This window comes from Mus caroli, unplaced genomic scaffold, assembly GCF_978045245.1.
Source record: "Mus caroli unplaced genomic scaffold, Mus_caroli_1 scaffold_13, whole genome shotgun sequence".
Lineage (NCBI taxonomy): Eukaryota > Metazoa > Chordata > Mammalia > Rodentia > Muridae > Mus > Mus caroli.
In genome coordinates, this window is record NW_028227268.1 from 78702666 (window position 1) to 78718469 (window position 15804).

At 43.4% G+C, this 15804-nt stretch overlaps 1 protein-coding gene across 6 annotated transcripts in view; it reads right to left on the reverse strand.

Moving 5' to 3' along the window:
- Nucleotides 1–6942: 6942 nt before the first annotated feature.
- Nucleotides 6943–15804, reverse strand: part of Rnf145 (ring finger protein 145) — a 47968-nt gene continuing 39106 nt past the window's right edge. For all 6 annotated transcript variants that reach the window (XM_029483598.2, XM_021177720.3, XM_021177719.3 and 3 more), the window contains 3 exons: nucleotides 13471–13618; nucleotides 10625–10981; nucleotides 6943–8540 (listed from right to left, as the gene is read on the reverse strand). In XM_029483598.2, coding sequence (XP_029339458.1) covers nucleotides 8175–8540; nucleotides 10625–10981; nucleotides 13471–13618 — 871 coding nt within the window. In that variant the 3' untranslated portion in view covers nucleotides 6943–8174. The remainder of the gene's footprint in view (nucleotides 8541–10624; nucleotides 10982–13470; nucleotides 13619–15804) is intronic.

Consider the following 15804-nt stretch of genomic DNA (forward strand, 5'->3'; position numbering starts at 1 on the left):
GTGAGAGGCCACTTCTGAGAAAGAGAGGCACAGATGAGAGAGACAGGGAAGGACACACACTCACACACAGAGAGAGAGAGAGAGAGAGAGAGAGAGAGAGAGAGAGAGAGAGAGAGAGCGCCATGGAGGCAGGAACTTTTTTAAAGGGTACGGATGTTGCATTTGGCAACTGGTGTTGACTGGTTACAGATGCTAAGTTGCTGCTAAAGGTTGGGGAGGGGACGCCAGTTCCCAACATACTTCCCTTTTGTTTATTATAAAAGAGGAGATCGGAAGGGGTGATTGAGAGTGAGGCAGGAATGGGGGTGCTCTTTAAATTGCTTCCTAGTGTCTGGGGTGTCAACATCTTTGGGACCCAAGAAAGCTGTGATGCTGGCAAGCCCTAGAAGTACAGGCTGTTTCACTTGCTATCCAGGCTCTGCAGAACCGGCTAGGGCTAGGGACAAGCAGGCAGCATTTGGAGCAGTGTGTAAGGCCAGATCACCTGGGGCTAGCCGGTTTGAAGCAGTCTGGGATGCAGATTTGGAGGGGACACCAGGAACAGGTGCTGGAGCAATCTGCAGTAGACTTAAAGTCTGTTGGGATAGACAGACTAGGGAGTGAAGGAAAAGTGAAGGAGTTTATGGAAAATTTTATCCGGACATACATTAAATGTTCAGGCCCATGGGCGTGGTAGCTGGGGGAGGGGAGCCCACTCTCAAGGATAGGAGGGGTTGGCAAGTGGGGACAGGTTGTTGATTGACAGCACTTTTCTGGAGTTGATTTGACCTATGAGAGGTGGATCCAAATCAATTCCCTGAAGCTTATGAGAAAATGTTTTATGTAGCTGGGCAGTGGTGGACCACACCTTTAATCCTAGCACTTGGGAGGCAGAGGCAAGCGGATTTCTGAGTTCAAGGCTAGCCTGGTCTGCAGAGTGAGTTCCAGGACAGCCACGGCTGCACAGAAAAACCCTGTCTCAAAAAAAAAAAAAAAAAAAAGAAAATGTTTTTATGTTTTACAAAAAGAAATAAATTTTAGATATGTTAGCATTACCATTCTTTGTAATCTGTACTGAAACCCACGTTGTAGAAAAGGCAGTAGACTCATGCCTTTGAGTCACAGTAAAATGTTGGGGACCCAAAAGTGACTCTAGGTTAAAAGTATGGACAATCTTTCCTCTATCCAGAAGTCTGGGTGTATAAATATTAGACAGATATTTTTAGCACAATGACAAGCATTTTTAAGTCTATACATAGAAGACAACCAAAGGAAATTTAAAATCTTGAACTTATGAGTATGATAACATTATCAGTACTTTACCAGAGCTAGCTAGATTAATAGCTTATCTGAACTCTCCCGATTAATGTTAAAACTGAACTTTTGAAGTCTTAATATAACAATAGCATAGTTAAGGAAAGACATCTGAAGTGCTTTTTTGATTTTTACCTGTCTTAAGTCATTTTTTTTATACCTTTACACACTGCATTTATACACATTAAGACACTTTCTTAGACCTTTATAACTTACGTCGACATATCTTAAAATATTTTCTTAGGCCCTCACAAGTTAAGCTTTCGTCTCTCAGACCTTACATAAACTTTACACCTGTTTTTCTGCCTGTGGCTGACCGAGACCTGTCGCTGTAAATAGAGTTCCTTTAAATAAAGGAATAGTAAAAAGTTACATTGAAATGTGTTTATCTCCTTTTAGAGTCTGGTAGCAAGGTAAACTGTGTCTAGACCCAGTAGTAGCTCTAGAAAAGTAAGGCCAGAGACTTGATGTTTGCACATGAAGAGCTGAGAAGGCAACTAAAGCCTTGGTCACTGTGATAAACTAACAAAGCTATCATTACCTAGTCATCTACACCATCAGAGAGCTGAGGATAAATTTCACTGGAGTAAGCAGAAGTTCAGGCCAAGCAGCTTCTGAATCTACTGAAAATGACAGAGATTTACTGGCTACCTGGAAAATTGCCACACCCACTCCAGTGAAGTCTGCTTGACAGGCCTAAAGGCTTGTACGCAGTCCCAAAGCAAAGAGTTTCACGGAAACTTAGCCTCCTGCAACCTTGGCATTCCTATAGCAAGAATGCTCCAAATTTGTCCCTGTGATAGTGTGGAGGGTCTTGCATGCTTTCTTGCAGTGTTTTACTGGACAGAAGTTAGAAATCTCAGGGCAAGCTTAGCAAAGTATACTTAGAATCTTTATTATAGTCAGGTATGACAGACTACATTGCATATTAGAAGAAAGTTGGTGAGTTCTTCTGAAAAATGTAGATTCCCTACAGATACTTAAAAGAGCAGCCAAGTTACTCCCAAATGCAAGAATTTACCATGGCCTAGGAAAATGGAGGGTTGTGGTTTAAGGAAGAACTACAGTATTGCACTATTCACAAAAAGGTCAGCTAGAATCCCCTGGTGCAAGCTTTCACAAGGCTCAGAGGAATAGCATACTTTGTGACTAGGGTGTGAAATCCTTACTAGGGTGTGGCTCCTGACTATAGCTGACTCTAGATAAGACTGATCTTATCTCAATTGTAAACACTGCCTGGTTCCTGCCAGTCTTTTGAATGCATTTCTCTGATTTGTGTCAGATAACTTCAATGTACCTTGGCTGTTGTGTCACCTAACTTCTTTGTTTTCTTCTGTAATATATAAATCTGATGCTTACTTTGACCAATTACAATCAGATATAACACTCCCTTGTGTTTGAGTCTGTTTGTCATCCTTTTCACTGACTCCCTGCCCACCTGTTCCAGGACTCTGATTCTCCTGTGGATGGAGGGACCGACTGAGGTCAGTCCATGGCAGAAAATCACCCTAGGTTGCTCTATGATCCTTTCAGGAAGAGGTCTTAGGCCGGTATCAGTCTTTGATTGCCAGGCCCAGAAGATCCAACAGACTACCCCGTGGAGGAGGATCTGAGGGAACTGGCCTACCTTGTCTAGGCAAATCAGGGCAATCAACACTCTAGTATCCTGCCTGTCCAGTTTTAACAGGTCCTGGCAGTGGGAGAGGTAAAGAAGGGCTGTTCGTCACCCAGTGCCCAGCTTTGCTGTACTTAAAGCAGCTTCCAGCTGGAATTCTTTGGGGCCCACCATATTCTTTGGAGATCTTAGGGATGCTGCCAGAAACTGGTACCTCTATCACAGGAAGCTTTATTATTAAACATTGTGAATGCCATATTCAGCAGCCTCTATGAAGAGGTTGGGGACCATTATCTATTAGGTAGATATACTCTTATTAAACATTTTAAATGCTATATTCAGCAGATCTCTAGAGAGTTTGAGGACAATCTATCCATTAAGTATATATAAATATACAAGCTTTCTTTATTTCTAGTTACTTGTCTTAGACTTCACTTTTAAAATCTATACAAGAGGCTAAATAAAGCTTATTCTTAAAATTAATTAGTACTTAATTAGAACTACAAAAATAGTTCTGAACACATTAAAGAATTTGATCATTTATAATGTGACTATCAACTTACATGTCTTAATTATCCTTAACAGTTTACAGTAAGTTAGTAGTTTTTATAAGATTAGATATTTTACAGCTTTTTCCCTATTAAGTTTGAACATTAAAAATAACAATTTTTTAATTAAAGCTTTTCTAGTGTCAAAATTAAACATTTAATCATACTGTGAACTAGGGATTTATCAAATATATATTATTTATCAAGCATATGGTGTTACCTAAATTTTCTAGCAGCTTATTGTTGAACAGTTAGCAAAGACATAAGGAGTTTGACACACATCTTAACTTAGCCTTTGTTAATGTAAATAGACCTTTAGAACCTTAAATTTTTAATCATCACATAGGATATATTCTAAACCAGAGCTGAACCACATGTACAGTAGGTTGTATCAAATATAACCTTAAACTTTCATCGTCATACAAAAATCCATACCAACCCAAAATATCTGAGACTTGTTGCTTCCTTAGTCTAAGAAGAGGTACAATGGTAACAGAGCTCGCTCGTCAGGACTGAGAAGTTTTACAGTGATTGTTCTAGGTCGTGAGGTCACCTGAAGATGTGTGCTTAAGTCACATGGCACACACTTTAACCTCAGTAAAGAAGGCTACCAGCTAGGTGGCTGCTGGCATCCTGATGAGGTCACTGACAAACATGTAAGAGAGCCACATAGTTGCTATTTAAAAACATTCATTTTCCTAATAGATCTATTTTTTTTAAATGAGAGTTGAATCCAAGTTACGTACATTTATATAGAGCTAAGTCCAAGTTACACACACACACACACACACACACACACACACACACACACACTCTAAAAGGGAGTGGAGGCTAAGGCTGCTGGACTGCAGGCTGGAGCCAGAAATTTAGCATATTGCTAAGTATATTTTTTAGCATATTGCTCACAGGTGACATGAAGACCTATCTATAAAATGGAATACTACATGGTCAGGAGAAGTAGAATTGATGACATCAAGTATAATTGAAGGTAAATTTTCTCACTTTTTCTTCTTTAACTAGATGGTTAAACTTTAGCAGATCTTCCTAGGTCAAGTATGCTGTGATATGGAAAGTATTACCAAAAATGACCAGTGAGCTAGCAAGATGGCTCAGTGGGGAAAAGCACTTGCCACCAAGTCTGACAACCTGAGTTCAATTCCTGAGACCCATATGGTAAGAGAGAACCAACTCCCACAGGTTGTCCTGACTCTGCACATAGAACGCGCGCGCGCGCGCGCGCACACACACACACACACACACACACACACACACACACACGAGGGTAAGATGGCTCAGTAGGTGACATCATTTGCAGCCTTGCCTAACAACAACCTAATCCCCATAGCCTCCATGGTGAAGAGTTCTGACACCATTGGGTCGGCTGATATACCATCCCCCAGTTACCAGAACAAGGGACATTAAACCAGAGGTTCATAATAGTTTGAAGGAGCCATAAGTATATGCTAAGTTTTTTAAAAAACAAGTACTAATAAAATTAGGTTTTGCTCCACCAGAGTGTTAGCTAGCTCTGTCCAGGCCTTCAAAGACAACTTTTGCATGTGATACCCACTGCAGTGGTTCCAAGGAGATGCTGGTGGTATCTTAGTGTCCTATCCCTGTGACAACCCCATGACCCCAGCAATCCTTATAAAGTGAAACATTTCATTGGGGCTGGCTTACAGTTCAGAGGTTCAGTCCATTATTACGACGACGGGAAACATGGTGGCAGACAGGCAGACGTGGTGCTAGAGAAGCCCAGAGTTCTACATCTAGATCAGCAGGCAGCAGGGAGAGCCAATGGGCCTGACATGAGCATTTGAAACCCCAAAGCCCACCCCTCTTCACCCCCAGTGACACACTTCCTCCAACAAGGCCACATGTCCTAATCCTGGTCAAGTGGCTGTCACTCCCTAATGACCAAACATCCAATATATGAGCCCTAGGAGCCATTCCTAGTCAAGCCACCAGTGTCCTCGCCTGGGAGAAGACAACTATAAAGCCGTTGGTGGGACCATTAGGAATGGCACACGAGTGCCTGTTTCAGGCAGCATCCGAGCCTCTGCCAGGTACACGCGTGCATAAAGATAAACAGTGCTTTTAAACCACTGCAATGTTCAGGTCTGTCTCACTACTGACCTGAAACAAAGGATGGAGAGTCTTTTGGGTTTTTTTTTTGTGAAGTCTGTTGTTTTCAAGACTAGGTTTCTCTGTGTAGCCCTGGCTGTCCTGGAACTCTCTATAGATCAGGCTGGCTTTGAACTCAGAGATCTGTCTGCCTGCCTCTGCCTCCCAAGTGCTGGGATTAAAGGTGTGTGCCACCACTGCCTGGATAAAGGATGCAGTTTGAATTTCATGTTCAGAGGCTGCTGAAAGGCTCATCTGACTTGGCACAGTGTGTTACATAATGTGAACCCAGCACCTGAGCCTTTGTTATGACAGTGTGAGGTCCTTTAGGCAATAGATTTCAGCAAGCTGTCATATAGGTACTCTGCGCTAACAGATAATAGAGGTAGGCATGCCGGAAATGACTCTCAAACTCAGCCGCTGGGTTTTCCTTCAATAAGGTACCACAATATAACCGAGCATGTATCCTCCACAGGAGCACTGAAGATTACGTGAAGTTTCAGATCAACCCAGCTACTTAACAGAAACTTCAAATCTGCTTTAGTTTCTTCTACCATGCTCTCTAAAAAGATGGGAGGAATTCGAAATGGAGCTGGATCAAAGCACCTGGGGAATCTCAAGTGCATTTTACAGGCCTCCGCCGCCGCTGGTGACTCGGTACTTTTGAAGAGATGACCAGAAATTGGGTGTTGTTTCCTCATTCTTCAAAAGCTCCCACAAGCTTCTGATACAGGCTGGAGTGTGCTACCACCAGGATTTAAGATTCCCACCACTGAAAACAGGGCAGAAGACATGAGGATGAGGAGTGCTGTGAAGTGCTGTCTCCTGGACATGCCAACATGCCACGGTCCCCGCATCATGAGCTTACTATGGTTATGGTCACCTGCACAAGATGAGGCCAATGGGCAGTGCTAATTAAACCCAGTGGGCTTAAAAAAAAAAAAAGAGGACATGAAAGGGGTCATGTTGGGGGTGCCTAGGAGAGTGGGACTGCATATGATCAAGATATATTGTTTGCATGTATGAAACTCAAAGAACAAGTTAAAGATGAAAAATATTTCACTAGTCATGGCTCGTGTCTAAGACCCCAGCACTCGGGAGGCAGAGGCAGAGGAAGGCAGATCTATCTCATCTGAGTGGATGCTGTCCATATGGAGTTCTAGGCCATCCAAGGACACACAACAGCAAAGACATGTCTCAAACAAACAAACAACTGGGCCTTCTCACAAATTCTGCCATGTGCAGAACATGTGTGGCATGGGAACACGTGAGGTCCTGGGAGTTCAGAAGAGAAACTGCACAGAAGAGAATCCAATCCCAACACAACACCCATAGTGTTAACACATCACAGGAATACAATGGTTATCTTCAAATTTAAATTTATTAAGACATTCAGCTATGTCTGTCAGTCTACATCCAAATTTGCTACTAAAAACAAAGGAAAACCACACCCCACAGTAGGAATACCAAGTCGGAAATACACTTTTTTTTTGAGCCAAGCTTATTGTATAAATAAATGACTAGTTTCTTTTCATATCAAAATCCCATAAAAAAATTACATCCCCCCTCCCCAGTTCTACCTGTAGCCATGATGAATGTAAAAATTTAAATATGACACATCCTTGTCAAAGAAAGGGTGCAAAGTGTATTAACAGCTTCAAAAGTGGTGTTTGCAGAGTGGGGTCATACAGTCCAGTACTCATTCCCAGAGTGCAAACACTGCCATAATTTAACACTGCTTTTGATTCAGTTGCAAGAATTAAACATTACACAGGATTGGACAGTACACCCAGGGCCTTTATCAGTTCCCTAAAGCCCCTCCCACTTTGGCTCCTTTGTTAAAGTGGACTCCAAAGTGTTCACTAGAGTTTTAGTTTACTTCACACAGCCAACAAAGTATACAATATATTAACAAAAGTTCCATATACATCAAAATAATGAGGACTCCAGCATCAAGTTTAAGAGTCTCAGGCGACACAAGAGCACCCGCAAGGCCTAGTGCACGCCCGCCCCTCCTCCCAGGCACATCCTGACGTACCGTGCTCCTCCATCTCAGAGGAAAGTCAATGCGTCTATATCTTTGATTTCATTGCGGTTCTGTAGAAAACTCCAGAATCATTTGGTGGTTTTAATCAACTGAGGGAAAGGGGAGCGGCCATTACCCACACTATCCAATCAGAGCGACCCCATCCCATGGGAAGGGGAAAGCCAGGTCCACCTCTGCCTTCATCTTCCCACACTGACCTCCAGATCTGTGTCCTCTTAGCCCCTTTCAAGCACTCAGACCTGATTTCATTATCCCTCGCAAATCAGGGGCCATTCCTGAAGTTGCTGAGGTTAAGTTTTCTTGGCAAACCTCTACAAAACATCAGCATAGAACATATAAATACATTTTGATTAGTGTACATTGCAAAATTTCTCCAACAACACGAAGTGGGGTGGAGAGCGGGTGTGTCCACTGAGTAGCCTGGAGCAGATCCTTGGAATGTCAGGTTCCTGCCTAATCCTCTCCTCCATTCACTCCTCAGATCTGAGTGTGAACTCCACCTTGGGTGGCCTTCTCCACAGTCCAGAGCTCCAAGCCTGCTTCTCCTCTAGGCGGACTCAACAGGACACGCTTCACCTTCTGGAATCTGAGGATCCTCTCCAGCATCAGCAGCCCCCTCCTGGCTAGCTGAGCCTCTGTTGATGTGTTCACTACTGTCCCCAGAACCTTCCTGGGTCCCAGTCCCTGGTGGACTCTCATGGTCTGGGGGTTCAGGACCTTCCTGAAGTACAATGTTCTGCTCAGCCCCCGCAGGAGGCTGTGGAGCCGGTTCTGTCCCCAGTCCTGGAAGCTGGGAGGAGTTTTTGAGATGGCAGTGACACAGAGGGCAGGTATCCTGGACATACAGCCATTTCTTAAGACATCCTGCATGGAAGAAATGACTGCAAGGTGTGATCACAGCGGATTTCATGTCCTAGAAGAGAAGTCAAAAGAGGTACCTCAGCAACGTCAGTCATTTCACCTTCCTGATGCCACCCCACAAGCTCCGACTTCAACATAAGCTTTGTAGCACAAACAGAAAAACCTGCAGCACAGAACTTAGAATCATCTGGCTTTGCTCTTAAAGCTGCTATCAGAGGAGGCCTTACACAGTAACGTAAGAGACCTGTGGACGGTGAAACAAACGGGAGTCAAGTGAGGAAGAAACTGTATCCTAAACACGGAACACAGCGGGCGCACTATGCTCGCAGTGAGAGGGTGTGAGTCACGGGTCTAAGGCAGTAACTACAACCTCAGGAAATCTACCGCAGACAGGACTTTTCCCACAGTTATGCGCCAATGCAGCTAGAGACTATTCTACCATGAGCCTATATGCAAGGAGACAAAACTCAGCCACGGGACACCAGAGTGTTGGCAAGGAAGTCGCAGTTGTATCAGGGCCAATATACAGACATTTTACAATTGCTGTGTAAACCAGCGCTCCTCAGTTTCCCCCTATGCTCAGGCTGTACCAAACCTACAGAGTTAGAAAATCTGAACCATAAATCTATACTTAGAACAAGTCCCATGTGGGACTTTTAGGTGCTCGTGCTTCACAAACATGAGGAAAAAATGGTGACACCTCCTTTTGCTATCAGTATTCCTTGGGGAGGGAAGGCCTAAGGCAGGAATTTAAAACACATGGATTTTTTTTTTAACCACTGCTTAACATCCACAATTAGGAAGTGAATATCCCCCAAATTCCTTGCCAAGAGCTGGTAACACCAGGGGATGGGGGCGGGGGAAGAGGCAACTGTGAAGCAGGGAGCCATCCACACAAAAGCAGCCAGCCAGGAAGCTAAGCAACTCCACTCTCGTGGTCCATGTGTGAGCAGCAGGTAGTTCCAGCACTTCAAAAAAAGTGATGTGACACCGACAAAGAGGACTCTCAGACCCCACCCAGGAGAGGAGACATGGCGGGTGGGCGGCACAAGCTGACTGTGCCAAACTTGGTTTTCCCAGGGTGGCCCTGAGGACGGTGAAGCTACAAAAGACAGAGTCTAGTTCAGGAGCACAGAGAAGGAAGGGCAGGGACAGGCTCAAGGCCATATGCCTTCTCATTGCACTCAAGGGTTACTAGCATACAAAAAGTGTTCTCAGAACTCGTTTAAAAGGTGGAAGCTTCATGTTACTATGAGAAAAGATTCGAATCGTGGTAACACCTACCCACAGCATCTGCACTACCATGCAGCCCTAAAAGCATTTCTGCATATACACTGCCACTATCTATGGCTGGCTGCCACCAGCCTACACTCCCAGTGATTTTACTTGGGGCCTGGTTGCAGCTGTTGCCAGGTAACTTTGTCCACACCTCCAGGAGTACAGCTTAATGCTAAATGCTGCAACTCAGATCACCTGACAGTCCCCAGGTGACTGGGGACCAAACTCTCGCTATGTTCCCAAGATGACGTATCTTTCACTTGTACTACAGGGTAACCATCATCTCGGTCTGGGGCCAGTGCTCTATGGATGGCAGGCAGTCTGTCTACCCTCAATAGGACCCTTCCGCCTGCTTCTATCAACACTTTCCAAACCCCACAGGACTGAAAGTCTCTGACAGAGAACAGCATTCAGTCACCCCCACCATGAAGTCTGGGTGCTTCTTCCCCACCCAGAAGATATTAAGCAGAGTCAAAATCTTGGCACAGCACTTTTCTGAAGTTGCTGACTCCTGGTTGCTAGGATATATTTAATCACACATACACATGAACACTGTGTCTGTGTGTGTAGTCAGTAATAATATAAAATACACCTAACCTGTTTTTCCTTTATTTATGGGTGAGCAATAATGTTGAAAACAATAATAATTAGAACTTGAAAGACTACATTAAAACTGAACTTAGAACTAAAATGGATATGTTTGTATCAGGGCTTTATTACTCTAATCTATGAGCCCCATTATCTCTTTCCAATCCAGAGATTAGTTGTGCCCGGAAATTTACACTGTGACTGGTGCATGCTGCAGCCCCGCGGTCTACCCCGCCTGACCTATCAGCAGACTCCCCCTGTGCAGGTCACCTGGTAACAGATGGCGCAGATGTCGTTGTGTTTCTCCAGCTGCTCCTGCGTCGCGACGGGGAGAGACTTAATCTTATTCACAGCGTCCCTGCGCAGAAGGAAACTCTTCCAGCCCAGCTGGGCACGAAGCCACACGTTGTAGTAGGAATGGATGAAGATGATCATGGAGCCCATCACAGTCCACTCTCCAAAGATGGTCTCTGAGACGCCGTAGGCCACCACACACAGGGCCACAACAAACTCCAGCAGGCGGTAAGTGCCATTCACGTAGTAGATGACGTCATCCATGTTTTCCACGGGCTCTTTGCGGAATTCCTCAACCATAAATAAGACGTAAATAAAAAGTGTTCCCAGAACCTGGGGAGGGGAGAGTATATATATATATATTAAGATAAATGTGATCATAAGAAAAACATTCTCCCTAAGTTTAAAATAATAACACATGAACTCTTGGTAACCACTGAAGGTTGTGTGTGGATGACAGTGACCAGTTACTGAGAGAGCAGACGCTACACCTTCAGAAGCAGTGTTCAGTCTCCTCAGGCCCACCCAACCCTACTAATTCTCCCTGACCTTCCTTATTCCTCATCCGTCCAGTCCTTGTCTCTTAAAACACTTCACCTCTACAAGGAACAGGGCTGAAAGCATCGTTTCCAGAACCACATTTCCTGTCACCTCTTACTGTCACCTCTTACTGACCAGGCAGCAGAGACCTCTGCAAGTCCCAAAAAGCTTGCCGCATCCCGGTGATGCTGTTCATACATATGAAACACATGTCTGTCTGTGTGGTACATACATTAGCTATGTATGTTTATGGCACACATCATGCGTGTGCATATGTGAGTTGTATAGATTTATATTACAAGGGTATTTTGAGTAGACATTTACTTTGAAAAGCCCATTCTTTTTTTTTTTCTTTTAAAAATACAAACATTTAATGTTGGTCTGTTTTAATTCTAAGTAAAGCAATTTCAAAAATACAAACTGAACATCAGAGCCATGTGAACCACCATGATAAAAGAAAACAGACATTCACAATAATTAAGTCTAGAGACAGTTCAGCTTGATAAATTATCTTCCAAGTATCTTAAAGAATTACTAAAAATACTGCTGGTGTTCAGTTAAAATTAAAGAACTTTGGGAAAAATGAAATATGATACAGCTGGAGTGAATAAGGTTACATGGGAACTACATTTTCCATTACCCCTAGATATAAACAAACATTCAAAAATTAACACAATCTGTGTTATTCAAAATATTGCAGCTGCAGGAAAGGCAACTTTAAATTAATAGCTAGGGGAAATCAAGTTTTGGTGGAGGTGAACAGAAGTGACAGTTTGTAATTTGCACTTTGTAAAGCTCATTATACCTGGTTAACCAGGAACCAAAAGCAGGACAAGAAGTTCTCTGCTTCTTTTGGCTACAATGTGACAAGAAAAGTCATCTTTTGAAGATGCTTAAAGAAATAAAGCATGTTTCTTTAAAAACAGGCAAATAATCAATTAATAGAATAAATAAGCACTAACCACAATTTTAGCATTCTGTTATCAATACACGTCACATATTTTTTCATTTTGGCAGAAATTTCTCCAATTTTTAGTCTAAAATCCCCTAATCATTACAAAAGTAAAATGAAAAGCTACCAAAATAATATTCTTCTGTTTACTCTTTGACTAAGAAAGAAAACAATAAGAAAAAAAACAAACTAAAACAAAACAAAAAAACAGAAGACAACTCTAACACTGGTGATAAAAGAAACTTTTTTTAACACGTAAAATAAAGATATAAATTTAAAATCTTGGTACATTTTATAAAAACAAGAGGTAATGTTGTAATAAAACAGCAGTTAGCCTCAGCTAGCAACATACTGTTTGTTAACCCTGTGCAATGAACGACTTTGTTCATACTCCGCTTGCTCAAACATGACTAACAGCTACTACAGACATTTCAGGAGTCTTCACTGGGCTCCTACAGACTTGCTGTTAAACTGAGACATGAAAAGCCCATTCTAAACACGCTCTAAGATATTTCAGTGTTTTGTTTTTTTGTCAATTTAAAAAAGATCGTTACCATTTTGAAAAAAAAAAAAAAAACATGTGCAAGTCTTAATTACATTTTCTGTTGTTGCTGGTTTGCTGTGTTTTGTCTGTCTTTGTGCACTTTTTGCCATGATGGCTTTAAAATTAAAGGAGGAGGCCTCTAGGCTCCCTCCCAGAGCCAAGAAAGTAGGCAGTGATGGAAGGCAACCCCAACAGCCTGGAAAAGAAAGCTTTCCCAGGAGGCACAAGCTTGGGTGCTCTGCCATCACTAAGCTCCCTGAGCCAGAGCAGAGTCAGCCATGAAGACGAAGGAAGGCACAGTGCGCTGTGTTCCCCGCCAACCGGTGGATGTTAGGGCCAACAAACCCCAGGGCAAACCGCCCGAGAAAACCTTCTACGCCCTGCTCAGTCTGGACAGAGAGAAGGCACGTGTGTAGCTGGCTCGTGATTATGATGATGTGGATTTTGCCAACAAAATTGGGATCACCTAAACTCAGTCAAGATGGCTAATTCTAAATACTTTTTTCACCATAATAAAAGTAAAGCCAAAGGCTTTTGTCATCACCACAAATGGAACACCACCTGGGTTAGGTAACATTTACTAAATCAAGTATTTTCATGACATGCAAGTCTCATACTTGCAATCATGAAGACAGTTTTGACCACATGACAGTTTAGCATTTTCATATCACACTTCCATCAGTATGCAGGATGCTCTAGTAAAGAATGCAGAGTGACAGCAGCCCGAAGCCACTCACTCATCTCAGAACACAGGCAACCAGGGCACAGTGTCACTGTGAGGCTCACCTGGAGAGAGGTAAGGATGCTGCTGGAGATGATGATGAGAAGCCAGAAGTCCATGTGGAAGAACTGGCAAATCATGTAGGCCATGTACGCAGGGAACACGAGGAGGAACAAGCAGAGGCTCACAGCACGGAAGTGTTTCCACAAACTCCTGGACAAGGCACAAGAGTCTTATAGTCAAGCTGTTCACAAACTGCTTCCTCACCACGGCAGTGAGGGCACAACGGCGGTTCCTTAGTTCTGGAGTCACTTGTGGTGGGTTAGGTTTTCTCATGGCTTTTCCGTTCACTATAGCTACCAGTGTCCTTCTAAAAACCACTAAGGGCATACAGGGTCGGGGCACCCAGTGGTCTACTTTTGTTTTCCTCCCACAGCCAAGAGAGAACCCTGCTTTAGCGAATGCTGCTCCAACCACGAGTAATGCTAGCAGAGACACCAACTCCAGCAACAGCCCAGACCCTCAGGCAAGGCTCTCCGTCTGCTTCTGGTGGAGAAGGACCAAGAGTGAGCCTGACGCAGCACCCTGAAGGGATGCAGAACCACACCAGTTCTTATGGAGCAATGGGGATTTTTCTCATCAGCTTTTATAAACGTTCTATAGTGTTCTAGCACACTCATCAATATGCACAATTATTTAATGTACTCTTTAAAAGACACTTTCAGAAACAGCAAAATATGAACTATAGCCAAGTCCAGGTAGCAGTGTGCATGGGCTTTTCATCTGAGCCCGCTCTTAACCACCTGACATGCTTTAAGGAGAAACCTCCAGCTTTAAATCAAGCCCCAGTAACTGGAATTCACTATGCTCACTGAGACTGACACACAGCCAAGAGCTGGAGGCACAGGAAACTGACTTTTTCAGCCACAGTACCTTTTCAGAGGACGTTACAAAAGGTTTGCCCAAGCGGACTATGGGGCACTCAAGCAAAGCTGAACAACTGTAATTATAAGCTAATTTAAGAATTATCTCACAAATCTGCTCTCACAATTCTACCTCCCAAGAGACTACTTCCTCCATGCAACAAATTCAGAACCAAATTCTAGAACCAACCATCAAAATATGAGGGAATACGGGGGGGGGGGGGGGGGGGGCCGCGGGAATGGTGACAGTGAATTGTAATCAGTTTTATCTGGGATCTCTTGTATGAACTACGAACCAAAATAGTACAGTCAGTTTTGTGTGTTTGTTTTAGGTGCCAGATACTGATCTAAAGTCTCCAAACAGTCTAAGCAAATCTTCTACCACTAAGCCAGATATGCCCGGTATGCAAAGCAGTATCTTGGAAGCAATAATAGTTTGGGTTTTAGGTCTTTTGAAATGTCTAGAGTTGCAGCCACCACACCATCAGCTCACTTGTTAGAGTGTCTGTAGCCTCAGTGCAGCCTACGGACAGTCAAGAAGATCCTTGGGGCTGAACAGCCAGGCAGTGTAGCCAAACAGTGAGCTCCGGGCTTAGTAAGAGACCTTGAAGCCGGGCGTGGTGGCGCACGCCTTTAATCCCAGCACTCGGGAGGCAGAGGCAGGCGGATTTCTGAGTTCGAGGCCAGCCTGGTCTACAAAGTGAGTTCCAGGACAGCCAGGGCTACACAGAGAAACCCTGTCTCGTAAAACCAAAAAAAAAAAAAAAAAAAAAGAGACCTTGACCCAATACCAAGCTCTGACACATACACTCACACACACACAAAGACAGGCAGGCATGCACTCACTCATGAAGACTCTCTGATCTGACATCAATCTCTGGCTTCCAGAAATATGACTGCATACCCACAGAAGAATAAACAATATTTTTTAAATAATAAAAGTAAATATAATTTAAGCTTTCTCTGAATACTAGATGTACACAGATCCAGCTCCCAATTTTATTTGGTCCCATATGGCATCAAGAATTTCCATTAAGGGCTGGAGAGATGGCTCAGAGGTTAAGAACACTGACTGCACTTCCAAAGGTTATGAGTTCAATTCCCAGCAACCACATGGTGGCTCACAGCCATCTGTAATGGGATCTGATACCCTCTTCTGTTGTGTCTGAAGACAGCTACAGTGCACTCATATAAATAAAATAAATAAATCGTTAAAAACAGGGGTTGGGGCTCTTAAAAAAAAAAAGAATCTACGTTAGACTATCCTCCTCTATTTTGCAACTTCCTAAGAGACCATCAAAGGAGGTGCAATTCTGTAAGTCCCTGTGTTTAGGAATCCGATCCTTCTTCTCCACGTGCACTTTCCCCTAATGCTTTGCTCCCTTTAACTGGCATTACATAGGATACAATCACACATGATGCCATATATTTACTAAGTGCTCTTAGACCTAGAAAACTGACACATAAAATGCATTA